Source organism: Arachis ipaensis, chromosome B04 (genome assembly GCF_000816755.2).
Source record: "Arachis ipaensis cultivar K30076 chromosome B04, Araip1.1, whole genome shotgun sequence".
NCBI lineage: Eukaryota > Viridiplantae > Streptophyta > Magnoliopsida > Fabales > Fabaceae > Arachis > Arachis ipaensis.
Window position 1 is genome coordinate 12335490 of NC_029788.2, and position 24460 is coordinate 12359949.

Consider the following 24460-nt stretch of genomic DNA (forward strand, 5'->3'; position numbering starts at 1 on the left):
TACCTTGCCAGAAGTTTGCTTTACAGTATTTATTTATTTTAATTGCCATTTACTCTACTTGTCATTCAAATCACTTGCTTCCCACCTTCTAAACCCCGATTACAACCTTTATAGCCAATAATAAGAACATACTTCCTTGCAGTTCCTTGAGAGACGACCCGAGGTTTGAATACTCAGTTAACAATTTTTAAGGGGTTTGTTACTTGTGACAACCAAAACGTTTGTACGAAGGGATTTTTGTTGGTTTAGAGACTATATCTACAACGCAACTGTTTTATGAAATTCTTTACTGGCAAAAATCTTAACGTCAAAATGGCGCCGTTGCCGGGGAACTGCTAACGTGTGCCTTATTATTGGTTATTGTAAATATTTTTCTTTTGCTTGTTTCTTTATTTTTGTTTTTCTTTTTTATCTTTATTTACTACCATGAATTCTCACCCCTCTCGCTTTGAGTTTGGTTCTAATTTTGTTGAAGGAAATAGAAGTTACAGCAGGACTATGCATCAAGGTCAGACCAATCAAGGATGGATGGAGCCAAGAGGATCTAATCAACCCTTTAGGCAGCAACACCCTCCGAGATATCCTGGACAACGACCATTCTACCGTGCATACCCAGCTGAAAGATATGGTGGAAAACCTTGTAACTATCAACAAGCCCCACCCCGTGCATATAAACCATCCTTTCAACATAACCTCGGACCACCACACTCACAAGCTTCTCTTCACTTTTCGCCACCATATGATCCTTTCTTACTCCAGTACCAATCCAATCACTCCCAATCACCACCACTTTCCTTTGTATCATGTCCAAGTCTAGCAACCCGAGAAGAAGAGGTTCGCCTAAAGGAAACAGTAAATAAACTTCAAACAACCATTCGACAACTGGAGCAAATAATAATTCAATGGGTTTCTAGGCGCTCAAATACACAAGGATCAACCACAGCCCCATGTGAACAGTCTAACGAAGAGCGTAGCATGAAAGAGATACCGGAGACTCCAGTGGACAAGACAGAAAATGAATTTGTACTAGAACAAGTAGAAGAAGCTGTCATTGTTCAAGAAGAAGAGTTGGTTGAAGATCTAGGAGATGCTGAACCTCCATGGGAACCCAGAACTGAAGAGAACTCCGTCAAAGACGCTACAGTTGATGCTAAGGAGGATATTGTACAATCTCCAAGGCAAGTTGTTTATGAAGAATCGGACGGAATAACTCAGGACACAAATTCCCTTGATGATGATAGTCACAAGTCAAATTCTCTTAGTAATGAATTTGCATCTGCAAGTGAATTCTCTGAGATCGAAGTATCTTCCCCAAGTGAATACGAAGATGATGCGGAGGTAGATTTCTCTCAACCTCCAATCTATGACTCAAGTGATGAGGAAGACATAGAAGACTTTGACTAGGACATAGATACAATTGTAGAATCTTGCAAGGAAGTGGAAGAATTCACAGAAGAGCCTAAGGGAGAAGAACTTACAGAACCACCAGAAACATCTACCCCAAGGCCATTGCCACCTAATACAAGCTTTAAGTGGGTACAATCCTTAACCTATAACTTTACTTATTCACTTGAATATGGTTTGCTTGAAACAGATGGCCATCTTAGAGCTCTTTGTAGCTTTAAGAGTAAGAGGGTAATGGTTCATACTCAGAGCTGGTGCACAAGGTTCAACAAAGTTTTATGCTTCACCTCGAAGTACACGGATTGGTATCATGCTCAATTGCATGGATCACGGAGAACGTTTGGTCACCATGGTGAGATTCTTCTTTTTAAACCGCCCGGATGGAAACATATAGATCAAAACGGAGGCAGATTTAATAGCAAAGCTTGGGATCCTGGAATCTATTCTGACATTCGTCACCCCGGGAACCTGAAAATCTGTTTGAAGCTGCTCAGAAGCTTTACATGCCTAGTTTGGGACGATAACGGAAAATGATGCATGGTATGTGTTTGATGAAGTACCTGAGTAAACTGAGAAAGAGAAATGCAATTCAGAGAATGATGATTGCTCCAAAAAGGTATTAGCTTAGTAGTTCTTATTTAGAATCATAGAATCAGAAGGAACAAGGTCACAGGAAGAGACTTCACTCACATAACTGTTGGTGTGGAAGGAAATAACTTTGCTGCTATATTAGATTTTTCTCTTTTTTTTTTTTAATTAAAAATCAGTATTTTGTTACATAAAAAATTGCAAAAGAATAACATAAACATATAAAAGCAAGTAAGTATAAGATAGAAATATCTTACGAGGTCATGCCGCAACAATTTTTCTATATGCACCATTTGCACTTAGTGTTCAGCTGCGTGCAGTAGCTTCATACTTAGCCCTGTCAGTCTTGTACATGTCCGCAATTTCAGGGACAAGAGGATCATCAGGGTTGGGATCCGTCAACAATGAGCAAATTGACAAAAGAACCTAAAATAGAACAAGACTAAAAACTTTATGTTTTCCAACATTCAAAACAAGATCAGCATAAATGAGGTGTTTTCATTCACATAGGATTCCATTTAGAAAATTTAAAAAAGAACAGATCCACTTCTTATTAAGTATCTGCAGACCACATAGTGAATTATCAAGTTGGAACTGAAACTATGGAGCTTGCCCAAGAGGAACCTTTGTATATGTGAGCTTGATAAGGCCATCACCTACCACAGTAGTGCACAAGGGTTCAGAGAATCTTCAAACTGAAACTGAAACCAAGGGTGGATAAGTGAGTTAATAGGAGCCTCTAACTACTTTAACGGATTTGATTCTCTTCTTCTATGAGATGATATTCTCCACAAGGATTTTGGACCATTAATTAACCTACAAATTGACGTCATGTGCCAAGTTTGACTGGTCAAACTTGATACTTAACAATATTTGTCTACACAATGCATGGTTGTGCCTCACTTCATATCAGATAAGGTTTCCTTTATACTAATTACTCAAGCTATCAACATGCTGCTGCTTCTTTCATCTTTCACAAATTAGTATATTTGAGTAATATATATGAATTTGTATATTTTATATAAATACAAACTACAATTGCTAATAATCTATTTATGAGTGCCAAAATACCTTCTCAACATAGACTAACATCAACTCTGTCAACAGTCAAGTTAATTAGAGATTTAATTTATCACCCTCCCGTTTAATGATATAAGCAAAATCAACATTTGATCTAAAGCAAAACTACTGCCCAATCTGCAACACTTAATGAAAATTGTCTCAGTATGACAGGTACTAACATCTAGATGCATTAAGGAGATCAAATCAAAGATAAGATGAAATGACAAAACATGTCTAAAGACCACACACAGGAACTATAATGTGTATTATTAAAGCCTACGTATATTTATAGAAAACACTTTGTATAACATACTTAAAAAAATAAAATAAATATATAAAAGGTTGTTAAAATCACATTTTTAACGGTGCTTTTCACTAATTTAAGATGGTGTTTAACACTATGTAATACAATATAAGATAACATGATGGCAAATATTAATATGCTTCCCGTAAAGTAACGAATACATATCCACTAGTCCTTCAAGTTCCCTTCCCAAGTTGAATTCAGCATCTTCTAGAACTAGCTTTCCTGATTCCACCTATATTCTATGAATCTTTAGAAAGTTTTTCCAAACAAGTAAGTGCATATTTTTTTCAAGGAACTTATAATTGAATGTTCTTGAGCAAAATAATTAAATATGTCACCTTGCTGAGATCCAGGATGTTATTAAGAAGCCGGAGTAGTGCCATCGAGCATTTTCTTATCTGAGTAACCGTTGCACACTGTTCGTTGGTTAGACAGTCGTTGGACATAAGAATGTCAAGTAGCCCAATTATTGCAGCCATAGGTGTCCTCAATTCATGGCTGCAATGCACCAAAAAGAAGGATCCTAATTACATGTTTGATAAAACAAAAGTAGATACCAAAATCTAGACACAAGTTTAGTATAATCAATCAGATTGAAACTGAGAAAATCAACCTCATGTTTGCAAGAAATTGGCTATTGCTTGATGCCTCTGCCTTTCTTCTAGCATCAATTTTCATTCTTTTATAAGGTTTGTAAATGTATATGGCAATGCCATCTCTTACATGAAAATCAGACCAGACAAGTAAGTGCTTTTGTTTGCGGAGGAGATGGACAGAGTCGGTCTCGGGCTTCAGAGTTGGATTGCTGCTATGGTCCAACACAAAATTTCAATAACCATAACAACGTGCGCAATCTTCCATATTTTGACACAATGTGAAAAAAATACATAAATAAATGAAATAAGAATACATTTTGATTCAACTAACAAAAAAGCTTTTCATCAGCTTAGTAAAATGCCATACATGAATGTGCATTGTGAAGAACAGAGGGAAATCGATTCTCCCATAAAAATTAATTCATGTGAATTAGTTAAATATAATTAGTGCACTATCAATATTTCCAAACTTTTTATTGATAAATAAACTGAACATAACTCAAACCACTGATTGTGTAGAGGAGTAAGACAATGTTTTTAAAAATAAACAGAATAGAGCAAGTGCAGCACCTTGTAATCTTTTTTTTCATCATTCATCTTTTTTTGAAGCTCACCATTAGTAACAGTTCTTTGATAATCTTCAGAGGAAAACACAGAGCCATAAGATGCCTGTGTTCAAAAATTGGCAACTAAGCACTCCCAAACACAAAATAGAACAATAAAATACAAACCTAAGAATGCAATACTATTTTATAAAAATTATGAAACAATTAAACTATAATCACATTGCTAAATGTGATTACTCAAAAAAGAAACAACAATTTAAATCAAACCTAAGAGGTATTTGAAGGTGAGCGACAAATTGGTAAAGTCTTTGTCCTTCGACATGATCGAACTCGAAACTGCAAAAACAATGAAAAGAATAAAAGGATTATGTGAGCTTCTTCAATCGATTAAACTGAAAGAGATGTGCGTGGAGAGAGAGAGAGAGAGATGTATACTGGAACTATTGTTATTAATTCAACAATTCAACTAAATTAATCAAGTAGTATGTAAAATCAATCTACAAGCCTTCAACAACGACGATGGAGGAAGAGATGCTGAGGACCGAGGCTGAGGCGAGAGGCTTGAGTGAAAGAGGTGAACGGCGGAGAGTTGTCGATTTGCCCGAGAGGATAGAGCACGGCACCACGGCGGAGCAGAGCAAAGGTTTCAGAACGCGGAGCAGAGCACAGGTTTCAGAACGGCGTGAGCAGAAAAACACGACAGAGCATAGCAGAACAAGGCGTGAGCTCGAGCAATGAGAAACACGACGACAGGGAGTAGAGAAGAGGGATTACAGTAGTGGTAGATCTGGCAGCGCAAGGTAGAAACAACAACAACAGCGCAAGGCAGAGACGGTGCTGGAGGTGAAGAAAGTGGCGGTGGCAACTTCTCTCTCCGTCGTCTTCTTCTCCTTCTTTCTCTTCTTCCTCCTTTGATGGCAGTTCTTCCTTTCTTTTCTTCTCTTCATCACTCTCTGTTAATTTCTCCTCACCGTGCATTTTTTTTCTTCTGTCTTCTCTTTTTTCCGTGCAATGGAGAACCCTAATCCTCTTTTTGTGGTGTTCTCTGATCTTCTAATCCTAATTAACTTTTCATTTTTTTGTTTTTTTGTTATTAAGTTAGATTTGTTTTATTTTAAAATTGATAGAAAATGATAATCAAAGTTAAAATATGTATTAAAGATAAAATTTATTTTTTAGAAGAGGCATTAAAAACTTTAGACAACACTTAAAAAATAAAGTTTAAAATAAATTTAAAGACAACTCTTATAAAAAGTAAGATATTAACTTTATAATAGTTATTTTTGTATATTTGATGGGGCAACATTTAGTAAGTGTTTTTTAATTTATCAAAGACATCACTTATAATGTGTTGATTTAAAATATGTTGTTATAGTTCTATTTTTTTATCACTAGTATAAAGTGTTGTTTTGAATATATGTTGCAATAATATTATTTAGTAGTTATCAATTTATATTTTTAAGTGTTAGAATGCTTAATTTAATTTCAAATATTTTGATTTTATTTATTTAGTTTGAAAATTGGACTTTATATTAGTCCGTTTAGGGGATTTTTTTTAATCTTGAAAATAATATGAGGTGTATAGGTATCTCTTAAACTATTGTAACTGTGTGAGAGAAAGAAATTAGAGGTGTGAAAAATCACTTGACAATTTCATCAACAATTTCGTTTTTCATGATGAAACTATGATAAGAACAAGTGAAATTGAGTAAGTGTCTTTTTTGTCCCATCAGAAATCGAATAAAAAAAACAAAGGTAAAATGATTCTCTTCTATTCAATTTTATTTTTATCTCAAATCATAGTGTGAACAAATAAAGTTGATTCTGTCTCTTTCTTGTTACATTAAGAATTTGTATAGAAGATAGAGTGATTCTCTTTCATTATATTCAATTTTTATCTATTACTTTTTAATTTCAAGTCATCTTTTTCATTTAATTTCAATTCTTATTTTTCTTTGTATATCTATCTAATTTTTTTTTATCATAATAAGACATCAAATTTATTAAATTATGTGGTAGGATCAACAAAAGTATCATTTTATTCTATCTAATGTTTATTTGAGTATATTAATAAACTTTTATGTTTTTGGTTTGATATGTTAATAAAATACTATTAATTAAGTTTAATAAATTATTACAAAAACTTAGGAATTTAATTTTTTATCTAACTAAAAAATTCATTAATGTTCATTTTGTAACAAAATAAGAACATTTATGCTTTAATATATTTATTAGTCAATTTTTTTCGTTGCTGTTTTTTTAGATATATTTATCAGGTTTTGGTATAACACTTAATTATTAGATCTTATGTATTTTTTAAAATTTTGGGGCGGGACAATTTGTGGTGGACAAATTGTTGTAGCAAAATTTTTTTTAATTTATCTGCCGCAATATACAGGGAGCGTATTGCATTTTTAAATATTTAAAAATACAAGACGCAAGGGATATATTGTCTTATTTTAATTTTAAAAACATAATACACGGAGTTATTATCAATATACAGGAGGTGTATTGTAACACCCTAACTACCAAAGCTCACGCTTCCGGCTGCGTAACTCTGATAGCTCGGACATTACGACGACACTTATACTATTTAATACTAAAATATGAGCCTGTTTAAAACTTTAAACCGCAATACCGATCCAAAAGTACTTTCGTTCGATAATGTACATCCACAAAAACCATACAACCTTATATAAATTCCTTAAAATTCATTGAAACTTTTAAAATCATAGATTCCCGGTTCAAGTAAATAAAACTGAATTTATTATGAAACCGTTCATACAAAATCACAAGTCCCAACTCGGTCCAAAAATCAACTCATTTGAAACGAAACCGGTTCATTTGAATCAAACCACTTTCAGGTTTCTTTTTGGAACCCATTTTTCTAACTCTTCCAAGATGCCTCAAACTTGATTACTCAATCAAAAGTCTAAATTCCTTTAAAATCACTAAAAGCTCCTTTTTATATTGAAATCAATATTAGAGCATCATTCTTTCCTTCAGTGATTCAAACTGTACAAATAGTTCGTTTCTAAATAAGCTGAACTCAACGCATAAAGTCCATTAAATAGATTAAGCTTGAAAACATAAATATTCTCTTAATAAATCAATTAATACAACTTCTCAAATCCAACCCTTTTTAAATAACTTTACAAACAAGAGTAGGATTTTGTAGAAATTTCGGCAGCACCTCCCCTAAAACTTGGACTTTTTGCCACCCGGTTCGGGTCCCAACTAAACCGTTTCTCATTCCTTCTCAACAGCTCAAAACCAGAAATCAATTCAAAACAAGCTAAATCCAACAGTCGCCTCAGTGGCATATCTCACGAAAACCATTTCAAGATCAATTCAATATCAACCGATTTAACTCATTTCCAAAGCTTTAAAGAAACAGTTCAGTAACAAATCATTTGTCCAAGATCAAGTCAATTAAAGTAAACCGGGCTGAATTCAACAGTGCATTCGACTTTTCACATCATCAAATAATTGACTCAAATCAAATCAATCCTCAACGGATTAAACTCAGATTTCAAATCTTTAAAGAATCACTTCAAAACATTACATTTCACAAAGCCGCACAACCATTCAACCAAACCAACATCCATAATCACTCGAGTCAATCAAACAACACATAAGGCAGATACAATCACTAATTACACCATATCTCACATTAGTATCCATATGTAATAATTCCAATAATAAACTGTAATTTTCGGAAAGCGCCCCTACCTCAAAACGCAAATTCCATAACTCAAACGCGTCACCGAGTCCTTTCCGCCTCGACCCAAAATCAACAATCAAAATTCTGGCTACCAAAACCTCAGCTCCAAACCATTTTCTCAGCAACCACAACGAGTCTAATCACAATATATAATAACCGAGATTAACTCTCATAACAACAAATGCTACAACTCCTCAACGTATAATAGAACAGTAACTAGAGGACTTTCAAATCGAAAACGCTTACCGAAACTAAGAAAGAACGGTCAAATCAAGCAAGGGTAGTCCCGGCGGTGGTTCTGGCAACAATCGCGCTACACCCGATGACCAGAATGGCAGCAATCAGAACTCGGACCTATGTTACCAAACCTCAGAGTCTTTAACCAGGCATAACAGGATACTGACTAAAAGGGCTTTCCGAAATGAACATGCTTACCGCAACAAGGGAAGAACAACTACACCGAGTGGCGACAGCTCCGATGGTATTTCCAGCTACACCCGCGCCACAACCGGCGGTCGAAAACGCAGGGACGTAGCTTCTCCGACAGCGACAACGTAACTTATGACAGCCACTTCATTAAACACAACAGTTTTAGTGACAGCTTCAAGTAAAATTGAATTGGCAGCACTAGGAGGAACCAGAAACAGGGCAAGCTCACCAGAACGGCAGTGACCAGAAATTCTAGCGGCGGCAGAGGAATTCCGGCGGCATGAACCCCTTTTCTGACGCGGCAGCTCAATGGCAGACCGGCTTCCCCTCCACCACGTTCTGTTCTTTCCGCACTGCTCTCTCCTCACCAGCGACAGTGACGGAGGCAATGGCTTCACAGACGAGACCAGGCACGGCGGTTTCAGACTCTCAGCCCCTTCTCACTCGCGTACCCTCTCTCTCCGTGTTTCAGCCTCGACGGCGACTCCCGGTGGACCAGCAGCGACGGTAATTGAAACCCAAATTAAATCCAACACTAGATGTATATAGAAAATACTATTTGCTCATCAATTTCACAAATTATTTTCCATAAAATGCCCAAATCAAAATAATTAGAAATAATATAATTAAACCCCTTTATTTTTCCAAAGTAGCAGTATTAATATTTAAAATATTACTTATCTAATCCAAATCATATAAAATCCTTATTATTTCACAACTACCAACTTTATAATTTGAATATAGAAAATATTCCAATAATTATAAAATTGAATAATAATCATAACTTATCTCAAGTTCAATAAATCAAAACTTGCCTTAATTATCCTTAATAAAATAATCTCTGAAATTAAAGCTATAAATAACTATATGATTTGAGACTTGATCATAATAAGACTTTTCAAAAGTTCTGGGTCTTACATCCTACCCACCTTATAAAAATTTTCGCCCTCGAAAATTGATACAAAACGAAAGAAATTCCATAACAGTTCACCCTTGAACACATTTAAGGAAGAAGTAAAATATCTCAACGTATAAACATATATACGGTTTTCAAATACTTGGATTATCTTATGCATAGGGATACAAAGGTAGGAGTATGGCTGCAAAGCAAACATTACAAGACAGGCTCAATACAAAAGATGGCATGGGTCAAACATGTGATGGAAAAGCAAGGCATTGAAGGTTATAAAACAGGATGAGGTTACAACGACATGCTCAACATCCGCACACTAATCTCATATCAACCTCCAACTTCAACTTTCCAACTCCATCAAGCACTTTACAACCTCATAGCCAATCATAAGCCTAACAACCGCAAACCCGTTCGCAAGGAACAAAACACTCGCAACTCATAACGTTGTACACCTACCGCTTCGACTTCCGTATACACATATCACGTATTAAAGAACTAACGCATCGCGCTACTACGTCTACAAGTCGCACGTGATATCAAAACAATTCTCGAGTCTACTCAGAAGGATACCAGATTTAGAACGGAGAGGCAATTGTCAAGGACAATACTCATAGATTTGAAAGAATATATCCAATTCCAAGTAAACAAGGATGTTGAAGCAATGAAGTTTGCTAGAAATAAATCAATTGACAACTTCAAAGATAACCCTTGGACCCAAGAAATTCAATAGGACCAATAAGAAGAGAACCAGCGCCTTAGTTCGAAACAAATTCAAATTGAGTCGAGGAAGTACGAAGTTTATAGAGAAGAATCTCTCAAACCCAAGACAAAGCTCACAGAACTTCAAGAGCACGATTAAAAACACTTCCGAATACATTGGTCATAAAAGAATCGAAAACTTGCAAGAAAATCACCTCCCGGTCTAAAAGAAAAGTTAAGCAACAATTATCCTTCAAGAGAGTAACAAAAGCATAAACATGGATTTACTTCAATACAAGTTCATGTTGAAGTAGATTTTGTAGAGTTTTAAAAACAAGGTGCACACAAGTTTGGCTAAAAGCTAAAATATTTCCTCAAATATTTTAGAAAGATAATTAGGTGCACAGCTTAACCAAAGGCAATCATAAAACTCAGAAAAGAAATCAAATGCTTGCTAAAAAAATCCCAAAGCTCATATTCAAACAAGCATGTATAATATTTATGGCAAGTACGAAAGAGGAAGTTAAACTCTTTTTAGAAAAGAAACTCCGAGGTAAAAATTTGCTTACAATTTGGTAAAGGAAATAAGTGGTGCGTTACAAACGAACCGATTTTCACTAAACAAGGAAGCTTTCCAAAACCCTATTTAAAATAGCGCATGCCAACTTTAAATTAACTTCGTCAAGATTGAACAATGGTTTCAATCTCAATCAAGCAACAGAAAGTAAATTCCGTTTAAAACTTCTTAAAAGAGAATTCAAAACTTCTTTAAAAGGTTCAAAACAAGACTCCAAAAGTGTTCTTGAAATCACTATCTCAGAAGAACATTCAAGAAGTTTAAGATATACTAAAAAGGAGTCAAGCCTTGCAAGAAAGGATCTTAAACCAAGGTAGCCCAAACAAGATTCACTAGGCATGAGTCATCAAACAAGCTTTCAATTGATCCAAAAGAATACAAAAGTCATAGGAAAAGACAACTCAATCATTAGTAATTTCTCAAAGACAATTCTTTAACTAAAACTCTTGTAGAGAAAATGAGAGAATAAACAATGCACTCATTTGAAACGAATCAAAATGACTCACATACGGATGAGATTCACGAGAGGACAAACCAAGATCAATGGTAATGTTCACAAGATGTAAAAGATTAGTTAAAAACAGGGTCACGTATGACATTCATAGAGGTGAAAAGCTTAAGAAGGAACGAGTCCGTTCATAAGAAGAAAGCTATGAGTCCAACATTTTCAGAAGAACAACAATGGCATAAACCATGTAGTATGCTAAATCAAACCCAAATCAAAATGAACTAAGTAAAGTTTATCAAACGAAACTCAACTGGGATAAAAGCGAGAAATCCCCTTTTTTTTTTCCAGAATTTTGAAAAACACCCCAAATACATAATCAAACGAAGATGTGCATTGAAACTATAGTAAAATTACTAGAAAGCCAAATTGTAATTTAAGGTAAATGCAGTTCCATAAACCAGAAAAAGTACAGGTGAGGCATTAGAAATAAATAGTTGTTAAACTGTATAAGAAATCTCCATCACAACAACAATTAAATAAGCTCTTCGTAACTTCTGCGCCCATATCCTGAAAGGGGAAAAATGTAGGGGGGTGAGAACATCATCCTCGAAAGGGTTCTCAGTAGAGGGTTTTTGGGAATTACTGTAATAGGATACGTGAGTATAAACCGTACCAGTGATTCATAACCGTCTTATGCCTCTTTTCAAAAACAACGGTTTACAATGAAAGTAAAGTCGAAAATCTTTTCGGAAAGAAGAACCGTTCAATTCTCAAAAACTCAAAAGCCTTTCACAGCGGTTTATCTAAGCGAAACCAAAATAGCCTTTCATATTTTATTCCAAACCAGAAACACAAAACCGAAATCAACCATCAGTTCATCTTATTCCAACCACGGCCCTAGGCCCAAACAATCCAACCAGCAACCAATCACCACAATCCAACAGAGTCCCATATGCAAACACAGATAGGAAGTTCAAACACAAACAAACAGTTATTACAAGTAAAACAATTAGCAATTAATCACATAGGCAAACCAAGTATAATATGCACACCCAACCAATGTCACACAAATGCATATGATGCATGCCTGTCCCTAGTGGCTGATGATATCATCTGTCGGTTATAGAGCCAACCGGCAAGTCCTGGTAGCTAACCATTGGACTGTCCAACATGCTTACCGCAACAAGGGAAGAACAACTACACCGAGTGGCGACAGCTCCGATGGTATTTCCAGCTACACCCGCGCCACAACCGGCGGTCGGAAACGCAGGGACGTAGCTTCTCCGACAGCGACAACGTAACTTATGACAGCCACTTCATTAAACACAACAGTTTCAGTGACAGCTTCAAGTAAAATTGAATTGGCAGCACTAGGAGGAACCAGAAATTCTAGCGGCGGCAGAGGAATTCCGGCGGCATGAACCCCTTTTCTGACGCGGCAGCTCAATGGCGGACCGGCTTCCCCTCCACCACGTTCTGTTCTTTCCGCACTGCTCTCTCCTCACCAGCGACAGTGACGGAGGCATAAAATTGAATAATAATCATAACTTATCTCAAGTTCAATAAATCAAAACTTGCCTTAATTATCCTTAATAAAATAATCTCTGAAATTAAAGCTATAAATAACTATATGATTTGAGACTTGATCATAATAAGACTTTTCAAAAGTTCTGGGTCTTACATGTATTGACATTACACAGGGGCATATTGACGTTATACAGGAGGCGTATTGTATTTTTCTTATTTAAAAAATATAACTGAAGTATTATAAAAGGAAGAATAGATTTGTTAGGTTGAGTGTGAGTGTGAGTGTGAGAGGTGTTTTCCTTGAGAGTGTAAGATTATAATCATTAAGGCTGTACATGGTTTGGTTAATCTAAAAACTAAACTTTTTTTTTGTTAACCAAAAATTTAATTTTGTTTAATTAACTAAATTAGTTTTATATGATAAACTAGTTATTAACCGGTCATAAAAATAAAAACCAATTTTAAAAGATAAAACTAATTTTTGGATAAAAAACCGGTTTTTAAACCAAAAAACCGGTTTTCTAAAAAAACTCTTTTTTTAAAAATTGGTTTTGGTTAACCAGTTTTTTAAAATTTGGTTTTGGTTAACCAATTTTAAAAAATATAGATATGATTTTAAAATTATTTTGTTAAATTGGTTAACCAAAATGTAGTTATGGTTTTTTAACTGGTTAACCACATTTTGATTTTTTAATGTGCACCCCTTAATGATCATGACTATTTGGGTTCACACAAACTACAAAAAGCCAAAAACGTAAAATGAATGCATAAATATAAATAAAAGATGCACAATAATAGAAACACTATTAAATAGAATAAAAAATTTACCCCATCTGCAAGAATATCATTTAGTAACGGCCAGATATGAGAGATGGTCCACTTTTTATATCCTTGAAATTGCGATCGCCAATCAATCCAACTGAAATAAAATAAAACCTTAATTTTCACAATCGATATATTTAATAATATATTTAAACAATACATATTAAATAATATATTAACATATTATATTAAGTAATTTTACTTGCACGTAAGTGGAAATCTGTGATTGAACCAGTGCTAGGAATGGTAACAGTTCCCAAGCCCACACACATAGTAGTGCCAAAGTGCCATCCACATCCTTGTAATCATAACATGATGTCCCACATAATGCTCTATATAAATGTGTCAGGCAAGCAGACCCCTAATCTTAGAAAAATTTTGGAACAGAGGCAAGAACTTCCAGTGGATTAACAATCCTAACTTGTCATAAAATAAATTTGTCCCAAACAAATAATATGTGAATCTTCACGTACATCTGTTTACCGAGTGTTGTACCCAACTACATGCGGTGATTTAGGTGCAAAGCCATGCAAACTTGACACCGCTTCCTTTACGATCAACTACAGTAGGTACAATGCTAAATTGTATCATAAATTTATTTTTGAGGCCAGTAATGTTATTTGTAAATTCTAACATCGGCATACCATCTATTGGGGTATCAAATATCATTGCAATATTTTTCAAGGTAACTGTGCATTTACTGTGTGGAAGATGAATCATATAAGTTGGTGTGCTACGTAAAGTAAGTTTCCAAATTTGATATACGTGATAGAATCTACTATCTTGTAGCTCGATTTCAACCTCGGGGATCATACATATCTTAGTGGAGATGTCTTGCACTATAAGAAAAATGTTGAGTAATGTCATATTTACCGTAAGATTCTTCAAATATATCTGATGGTAATCAATTTATCATCGGATTTACCATCGAAAATAATCAGATGGTATAAACCTCGCCGGTAAATATTTACCGTTGGATTCACTACAACAAACTAGGATTTTTGCAACGGTCAAAAACCATTGCCGTTGATCAAATAACTGTTACTAAAACTTTAGGCAACGCTTTGGCAACGGTTTTTGACCTGCGGTATATGAGGCCGTTGCCAATGCTCATAGGCAACGGTTTTTTACCTAAGGAAATGGTAACAAAAAAACCGTTGCTTTAGTTACTAGCAAAGACAACGGTTTTGACGGGAAATTTTAAACAATGGTTTCGAACCGTTACTCGATAAGCAACGGTTTAGAACCGTTCTTATAAATGATCCAACGGTTTAATACCGTAACTGGATAGGCAATGGTTTTAAACTGTTGTATTTATATTATTCACATAGCCAACGGTTTTAAAGCGTCACCGTTGGTGTCATTTTTCGGCAACGGTTTTAATACCGTTGCCATTTTATCGTCCTCTAAGACAACGGTTTTAAAGCGTTACTATTGGTGTCATTTTTCGGCAACGGTTTCAATACCATTGCCATTTTATAGTCATCTAAGACAACGGTTTTAAAGCGTTACCGTTGGAGTCGTGTTTTGACAACGGTTTTAATACCATTGCCATTATGTAATCATCTTTGACAACGGTTTTAACATCATTGTCTTTTGTAACTATTGACAACGATTTTTTTGTAATATATAATTTTTTATTTACAATAGTTTTCTTGTGAATGAAATTAATTTCAGTTTTTTTAATTATTTAGTGTCAATAAATAATCTAAACTATTTGAATCAAGTCACTAAAGAAAAATAATTGAACATTTCCCATCAAATTTAACTTATAAAAATTGTTGTAAGATCCACAATATCATCTAATTTTGCAAAAAATATAATAACAAAAGAGAGTTGAAATAGCTAAGTAGCAAATAGTCATCATGTCCACAAGTTCATGACTTTTACTCTGTAACATTTGCTTTTAAAAATTTGACCTTAATCAAGTTCGATTTCCCCTTCAACATAGTTTTCCTGTAAACAAAAAAAAAAAATAAATCAAATATAAAACTACACATCTTTAATACTAATAATGTTAAATAAAAATGTTTGAGAGAGAGAGGACAAACATATATATCATAACATTCTTCTATTTGGATACAAAAAAATTAAATCAACATCATCATAATCAACCATTATTTAAGATATGATAACATATAAAAACTTTAACAACAAATAATACCTCTTCATGCGCATCATTGTTCAGATTGCCTAAAGTGCTTCTTAATTGAGCAGCTAACATGTCAAGGTCCACTCCGCAAGCTTTTTTGTTGCAGCATCATCTTAACAAGCGATTTTAGTTCATCTACTTCTTTTTGCATCACATCAACCTTACCCTCTAATGTTGCTTTCTCAGTTGCATGTTGCTGCTTAAGGGTGGCAATTTCTTCATTTTTCTTCAACAAAGTTGGTGTGGTAACTCTTCCGTGACATCGCACTCTCCCTGCCTTCTCTTTTCCAAATATGGATTGGAAAGCTCTAATTGCTAATTCTTTAGACTTTTTATTCTCAGCTTGCAAATGTACCTATATTAATGTGAAGAAAAATAATAATAATAAAATAAGAGTAAATACACAATTGGACTAAAAGCATATATCATTTGACAACATCAAAACAAATAATAGAGATTAAGAATAATGTCAAGATTCTTTAACTCAACGCAAGCGTAAAAGTAACCACAAGTGATGGACAAATTGCCAAGACACAAGAAATCCATAACCTATTTTAACCAAATTAACTCCTAATACTTACAATAACATCCAGAGTGTCTTCATCCAATGATTTTCTCTTTGTGCTTTGGCGAGTCTCAACAAACATTTCTGCTTGAGTAGGTGGTTCATTATTTGCCTTAGAAGCAGCCTATAAGTCCAATTCAAATAGCATTTATATAGAGTTAAAAGGAACACCACACATATACACATACAAATTCACAAAGAATAAAAAATTGTACCAATCTTGCACGTATTCTTGCAAAATTTATTGGTCCCTTTTGATGCCTAAATTTCTATTGTGCCCTATTTTTCTTATTTTGCGCAGACATTTTCTACATAACAAGAGACAAGCATTATCAAAAAATCATCATATTTCACTCATATGTGTATATAATATAATTGCATAAACAATTACACTAAGTTTCACATGTCTTACCTTAACTTTCTCAGTTCTCCAATAAGCAATTAACTTGCGAAAATGACTCTCGGGTATGCTTTTAGGACGATTTTTCAGCATCTCATTAACACATTTGTATGGTAGAAAATGAGTTTGCTTTATTGTGGTCTTATACCTTCTCCAGTTGTCATTGATACGAGCAAGGACCATCCTCTTTCCTTCAGTTGGAATAATGAATTTAGCCTATAAAACACAAATATTATTTGCTAGTAAAAATAAAATACATGTGTCCATTTCCAGATAGTTTCTAAAAGAAACAAGACTAATATTCTCACTTGAACATATTCCCGAATGGCTTCTTTATCTTTAATCCCCTTCCAATTTGTGTAAATTAATGGACAAAATTCTGAATTCCTTGCCACTGTGCCCAAAAATTTGCTTAAGTTGTTTATAGCTTCATCAGTAGGACCAATTGGCTCTCCTTCAATATCTAGAGTAATTTCTTCTCTATCTTCCAACTGTCTTGCATGAATCTTCAAGCATTGTGTATGTCCTCGTGTTTTCTTCACTGTTTTCTCTATACAAAGATACTAATTATATACCATCCCTCTTATTGATTTATAAGATATTTAATTGAAAAAAAAAGGATAAATTAAAGTAACCTTTTGAGTTGAATTTGGTCATGAAACAAAACTAAAGTAATAAATTACCAAATTCAATTCACAAATTGGAATTCAATTAACACACAAATTTTTAGAAATTTCGGCAGCATTCTGGCAGTAAATAGAAAGTTTCTGAATTTAAACAAACAGCAAAATCAACTCATATGAACTCACTAAAATCAAATAAGCACTAATTAACATCAATTTATATGAATTAAATGGCGGCAAGCAAAATTGGCAATCAACAGCAATATAAAAATTCGCATAATAAGGCCATAATCATCATTGCTTAATCAAAACAAGGCATGAAATCAGCCATTAACAAGGATAAATCAGCACTATACAATTTGAAACAGTAATGAAACAACCATCATTTGTCAATTAAAACAGCTCAGATAACCATTCATTCCAGGCATCAACAGCAACCAAAAAGTTCAACCTAAATCCACTACAATTCAGATAAAACTTCCTAACCACCTATAATCCACTAAGCATGCATAATTAAACTGACTAATTTAATAAAAACTGAACAAACTAATTAAACCAAGAAAATGTAAACAGGAAAAAATTGAGAACCTACAGAAGAAGCAGAAACAGAAAATGGCAAAGGGAGGGAGAATGGAGGCAGAGTAGTGTCGACCCAGAGGCGGCTACTGTGGGCGCACGGTGGAGGATGAGCGCAGAAACAGGAGAACATTGGCATTTTTGTTCTGGTTGTGAAGACAGGGGAGGGCAAAAATGGAAGAAGAAGAAGAAAAGAGGAGAAAGGGAAAGAAGGAGGTGTTTTCTTCACAGTTGTCTCTGTACAAAGATACTAATTATATACTATCCCTCTTATTGATTTATAAGATATTTAATTGAAAAAAAAGAACAAATTAAAGTAACCTTTTGAGTTGAATTTGGTCACGAAACAAAACAAAAGTAACAAATTACCAAATTTAATTCACAAATTGGAATTCAATTAACACTCAAATTTTTAGAAATTTCGGCAGCATTCTGGCAGTAAATAGAACGTTTCTGAATTTAAACAAACAGCAAAATCAACCCATATGAACTCACTAAAATCAAATCAGCACTAATCAGGATAAATTTATATGAATTAAACGGCAGCAAGCGAAAATGGCAATTAGCAGCAATATAAAAATTAGCATAAAAAGGCCATGGAGTTCCACATACAGACATTTCCTAAACCTCCCTCTGAAATTTTTTAAATGAAAGCAATCATATGATGTGAATTGTTTTGGATTACAAAAAATTGTTTTCAACACCGCATAAGTGATATATAACTGAAAAATCAAACAGTACCCAACTAGCCAAAATTGGGTTAAAAAATTAAAACAAAAACCATAGCTAAGCTGCTAAGCATATCTCTATAATTTAGTAGCAAAATGAATCAAAAAAGAAAAAGAAAATAGTGTAACTGCATTGCATGCATATAGTAGATGGTGGCACAGCAGAGGTGATAAAGAAATAAAAGATAAACAAAAATATAAGGATTCAAACTGAATAAAAATAATACATTGAAATTGAAATAAAAATAAAAAGGATAGATTGAAATTGAGTATAAAGAGAATCACTCTACTTTCTACCCAATTTCTTGACGCAATAAGAAAGGGACTCCTCAACCTAACTTGTCAATGCCATAGTTTGGGAATTGAATCGAAGGGACTCCTCAATCTTCTACCTAATTCCCCGATGTAACAAGAGAGGGACTCCTCAACCTCAATTGTCCACATCATGGTTTCATCACGAAACCAAAAAGGGGTTTTAAAACCGCTAAATCATTCTATACTACGACTACAATAGCTAAGGAGGTATTTATAACCTCTTATTAGGTTAAAACAAAGAAAAATCCTAAAGCCCATAAACATAAGGCCCAATCTAGTAATTAAATAAATAAAGTCAAAATATATTAAATTAAAATATTCTAAAAATGTAAAATAATATCTTCTAAATAATACTTGAACATTTCATATCTCGAACATTTGAAGCACGTATCATTCTCCTCCTCTTCAAAAAAGATTCGTCCTCGAATCTTGTAGGTGGAAAAATAATATATGAAAAGAACAATAATTATATGGAAGATAATTTTTTTTCCTTTTTGTATATTTTTCTTTTTTTTTCTCTTTTTTTTGGCATTTTATGTTTTTTTATTTTTTATTTTTAAATAATAAAGTCAACAATAATGAAACGCAAACGGAAAACAACACAAGAACTTAAAAAAAAGACACAACAGACACTGGACTCTTTTTTTTATAAAAGAAGAACAAATATAGATTAATAAGAATTAATCTAATACCTGAGCTCTGATACCAAATGATAAAGAAATAAAAGATAAACAAGAAGATAAGAATTCAAACTGAATAAAAAGAATACATTGAAATTGAAATAAAAATAAAAAGGATAGATTGAAATTGAGTATAAAGAGAATCACTCTACTTTCTACCCAATTTCTTGATGCAATAAGAAAGGGACTCCTTAACCTAACCTGTCAACGCCATAGTTCGGGAATTGAATCGAAGGGACTCCTCAACCTTCTACCCAATTCCCCGATGTAACAAGAGAGGGACTCCTCAACCTCAATTGTCCACATCATGGTTTCATAATGATACGTGCTTCAAATGTTCGAGATATGAAGAGTTCAAGTATTATTTAGAAGATATTAGTTTACATTTTTAGAATATTTTAATTTAATGTATTTTGATTGTTTATTTAATTACTAGATTGGTCCTTATGTTTATGGGCTTTAGGATTTTTCTTTGTTTTAACCTAATAAGAGGTTATAAATACCTCCTTAGCTATTGTAGTCGTAGTATAGAATGATTTAGAGGTTTTAAAACCCCTTTTTGGTTTCGTGATGAAACCATGGTGTGGACAATTGAGGTTGAGGAGTCCCTCTTTTGTTACATCGGGGAATTGGGTAGAAGGTTGAGGAGTCCCTTCGATTCAATTCCCAAACTATGGCGTTGACAAGTTAGGTTGAGGAGTCCCTTTCTTATTGCGTCAAGAAATTGGGTAGAAAGTAGAGTGATTCTCTTTATACTCAATTTCAATCTATCCTTTTTATTTTTATTTCAATTTCAATGTATTCTTTTTATTCAGTTTGAATCCTTATCTTTTTGTTTATCTTTTATTTCTTTATCATTTGGCATCAGAGCTCAGGTATTAGATTAATTCTTATTAATCTATATTTGTTCTTCTTTTATCAAAAAAAAAAGAGTCCAGTGTCTGTTGTGTCTTTTTTTAAGTTCTTGTATTCTTGTTTTCCGTTTGCATTTCATTATTGTTAATTTTATTATTTAAAAAAAAACAAAAAAAAGCATACAGTGCAAAAAAAAAATATATACAAGAAAAAAAAGAAAATAAATATTATCTTCTTTATAATTATTGTCCTTTTCATATACTATTTTACCTACAAGATTCGAGGACGATTCTTTTTTGAAGAGGAGGAGAATGATACGTGCTTCAAATGTTCATGATATGAAGAGTTCGAGTGTTATTTAGAAGATTTTATTAGTTTACATTTTTAAAATATTTTAATTTAATTTGATGTATTTTGATTTTGTTTATTTAATTATGAGATTGGGCCTTATGTTTATGGGCTTTAGGGTTTTCTTTGTTTTAACCTAATAAGAGGTTATAAATACCTCCTTAGCTATTGTGGTCAATATAAAATTTTTAGAGGTTTGAAAATCCCTTTTTGGTTTCGTGATGAAACCATGGTGTGGACAATTGAGGTTGAGGAGTCCCTCTTTTTTTGCATCGGGGAATTGGGAAGAAGGTTGAGGAGTCCCTTCGATTCAATTTCTAAACTATGGCGTTGACAAGTTAGGTTGAGGAGTCCCTTTCTTGTTGCGTCAAGAAATTGGGTAGAAAGTAGAGTGATTCTTTTTGTATTCAATTTCAACCTATCCTTTTTGTTTTTATTTCAATTTCAATGTATCTTTTCTATTCAATTTCAATTCTTGTCTTGTTTATCTTTTTATTTCTTTATCAGGTTATAAATACCTCCTTAGCTATTGTAGTCGTAGTATAGAATGATTTAGAGGTTTTAAAACCCTTTTTGGTTTCGTGATGAAACCATGATGTGGACAATTGAGGTTGAGGAGTCCCTCTCTTGTTACATTGGGGAATTGGGTAGAAGGTTGAGGAGTCCCTTCGATTCAATTCCCAAACTATGGCATTGACAAGTTAGGTTGAGGAGTCCCTTTCTTATTGCGCCAAGAAATTGGGTAGAAAGTAGAGTGATTCTCTTTATACTCAATTTCAATCTATCCTTTTTATTTTTATTTCAATTTCAATGTATTCTTTTTATTCAGTTTGAATTCTTATCTTCTTGTTTATCTTTTATTTCTTTATCATTTGGTATCAGAACTCAGGTATTAGATTAATTCTTATTAATCTATATTTGTTCTTCTTTTATAAAAAAAAAAGAGTCCAGTGTCTGTTGTGTCTTTTTTTTAAGTTCTTGTGTTCTTGTTTTCCGTTTGGGTTTCATTATTGTTGACTTTATTGTTTAAAAATAAAAAATAAAAAAACATACAGTGCAAAAAAAAGAAGAAAAAAAAAGAAAAATATACAAAAAGGAAAAAAAATTATCTTCCATATAATTATTGTTCTTTTCATATATTATTTTTCCACCTACAAGATTCGAGGACGAATCTTTTTTGAAGAGGAGGAGAATGATACGTGCTTCAAATGTTCGAGATATGAATTGCTCAAGTATTATTTAAAAGATATTAGTTTACATTTTAAAAATATTTTAATTTAATGTATTTTGACTTAATTTATTTAATTACTAGATTGGGCCTTATGTTTATGGGCTTTAGGGTTTTTCTTTGTTTTAACCTAATAAGAGGTTATAAATACCTCCTTAGCTATTGTAGTCGTAGTATAGAATGATTTAGAGGTTTTAAAACCCCTTTTTGGTTTCGTGATGAAACCATGATGTGGACAATTGAGGTTGAGGAGTCCCTCTCTTGTTACATCGGGGAATTGGGTAGAAGGTTGAGGAGTCCCTTCGATTCAATTCCCAAACTATGGCGTTGACAAGTTAGGTTGAGGAGTCCCTTTCTTATTGCGTCAAGAAATTGGGTAGAAAGTAGAGTGATTCTCTTTATACTCAATTTCAATCTATCCTTTTTATTTTTATTTCAATTTCAATGTATTCTTTTTATTCAGTTTGAATCCTTATCTTTTTGTTTATCTTTTATTTCTTTATCAGAAACTATTACTAACAGTTTAGATTTGTTTTCAATAATTAATTAGAGTAATCAACCACTTAACTGTATTTATGGAATTGATTCCGTTGACTCTAATAAGATTTTCTCACTATTGATTCGTTAAAAATTCTTCTTCTTTTATGTAAGAGTCGAAAAACCTGTTAGAACCAACTGAACCAATCTCATGAACACGATTAAGCTATTGAATACTTCAATTAATTAAAAACAAATTTAAAGCACTAGGCATGTGTCACATCCTCCAGTACAGTATTAACAAAAACTAGTTTTTGCCATCTCTATGCGAATGATGTCCTATTTTTGGAGTATTTGAAATTCTCAGTTCACAAGTACGCAGTCCGAATTCAAACCAGAACAGAAACCCAGTCAACATTCAACACTCATCTTGCTCATGTTCACAAACATCACCACTTTCCTTTCTTCTTCATAAATCCAACAAAAATACCCAACAGCCAATCAAGCCCTTACTAAGCAACAGAAAATCAGAGAAGAACACTTACCACAGATGACAACCCACAAATGGCTGATGCAGTGAAGCAGCAGCAGCAAAGCAGAAGCAGCGAAGCACAACCCAGTGAAGCAGAAGCAGCGAAGCAGAAAAGGGGAAAAGCAGCGAAGCAGAAGCAGAACAGGGGAGACGCAAGGACGCCGTGGAAAACAGAGAAGCACTAAAGCCGCGGAGAGGGGAGAAGCAGCGACGCCGCAGAGATGAGAGACTCAGCGACGTCGGGAAGGAGGAGGCAGCGACGATTTCGGGAAGGACGCATCGACGATGATGGTGCGACGATGGTGAGTTGCGATTCAGGGCTTCCTGGTGACTTGCGATGATGGTGCGATTTCGGGCTTCCTGGTGAGCTGCGGTTCGATGACGTCTCTGATTCTGAAGGTGTGGGTTAGGGTTGATGCTACGGTGGAGGGAGCAAGAGCGTTCTTCGCGGTTTCGAAGAGAAGAGGAAGATTTTGATTAAGGGCTTTCTTATTTGCTATGCTTATTAGTGAGAAATAATTAATAAACAATAGATATATAATATATTTATTCTAAAATTATTTTAATTTTATTTTTTTATATTAATATTTGTTATATATTTAAATAAACAATAAATAATATTTATTATAAATTTATTTTAATTTTATGTTTTCAAAATATAATATTTTTTATAATTTATAATAATAATAATATATAATATTAATATAAATTTATTTTAATTTTATTTTTTTTAAAATAATATTTGTTATTTATTTATAACAATAGTTTTTGAGTATTTTATAAATTCAGTATTTATAGAAAAAATAGTTTAAATTTATATAATTATCTGAAATTATTTTTATTGGTATTTTTTAATTTGTATAATTATTTAAATAATATTAGAAAATGGTTGTTTCATAAACAATTGTTGTAATAGGTGTAAAATCGTTCTTTAAAATAGTCAAAGAGAACGTTTTTATTTTGTTACTATAGCGTAATGAAAAAATGAACTTCAACAGCAACATTGTAAAAACCATTGTCTAAGACCATCTAATAGAACGGTCTTAAAGTGTAGCATTTCGGCAACGGTTTTAATGCGTTTCTTTTGTACAATTCTTTAAACAAAAAAAAATTGTTGCTTAAAAGTAAATCATGGTAACGGTTATAAAACCGTTCTTTAAAATAGTCAAAGGGAACGGTTTTAATTTGTTGCTATAAAATAATGAAAAATTGAATTCAACAGTAACACTACAAAAAACCATTGTCTAAAATTATCTAAGAGAACGATTTTAAGGCGTTGCAAAATTGGCGTTGCTAAAGGCCATATTTGTTGTAGTGAT

At 33.5% G+C, this 24460-nt stretch overlaps 2 protein-coding genes and 1 long non-coding RNA gene across 9 annotated transcripts in view; all 3 read right to left on the reverse strand.

Annotated features, from left to right (window-relative positions):
• The window catches only part of LOC107638907 (histidine kinase 1), a 7134-nt gene extending 1561 nt beyond the window's left edge, over window positions 1–5573 (reverse strand). Inside the window, exons 1-6 of one of the 7 annotated variants that reach the window (XR_002360694.1) lie at window positions 4959–5571; window positions 4791–4859; window positions 4528–4626; window positions 3975–4166; window positions 3700–3859; window positions 2250–3608 (exon numbers count right to left, since the gene is read on the reverse strand). Coding sequence is in view for 2 of the 7 variants with exons in the window: in XM_016342306.2 (XP_016197792.1) it covers window positions 3453–3593; window positions 3700–3859; window positions 3975–4166; window positions 4528–4550 (516 nt within the window). In the remaining 5 variants the exon portion in view is untranslated. Of the gene's footprint in view, window positions 1–2249; window positions 3860–3974; window positions 4216–4527; window positions 4627–4790; window positions 4860–4958 lie in introns of those variants that run through there. The other 6 variants (XR_002360695.1, XR_002360696.1, XM_016342306.2 and 3 more) reach the window with 6 other exon arrangements.
• Window positions 15503–24460, reverse strand: part of LOC110270918 — a 53697-nt gene continuing 44739 nt past the window's right edge. Inside the window, exon 4 of the mRNA XM_021120782.1 lies at window positions 15503–15618. Coding sequence (XP_020976441.1) covers window positions 15583–15618 — 36 coding nt within the window. The 3' untranslated portion in view covers window positions 15503–15582. The remainder of the gene's footprint in view (window positions 15619–24460) is intronic.
• Window positions 16653–17345, reverse strand: LOC110270919. Its single transcript, XR_002360698.1, has 3 exons — window positions 17088–17345; window positions 16792–16995; window positions 16653–16687 (listed from the first exon to the last, which is right to left on the reverse strand). It is a non-coding gene; the product is annotated as an uncharacterized LOC110270919 (long non-coding RNA).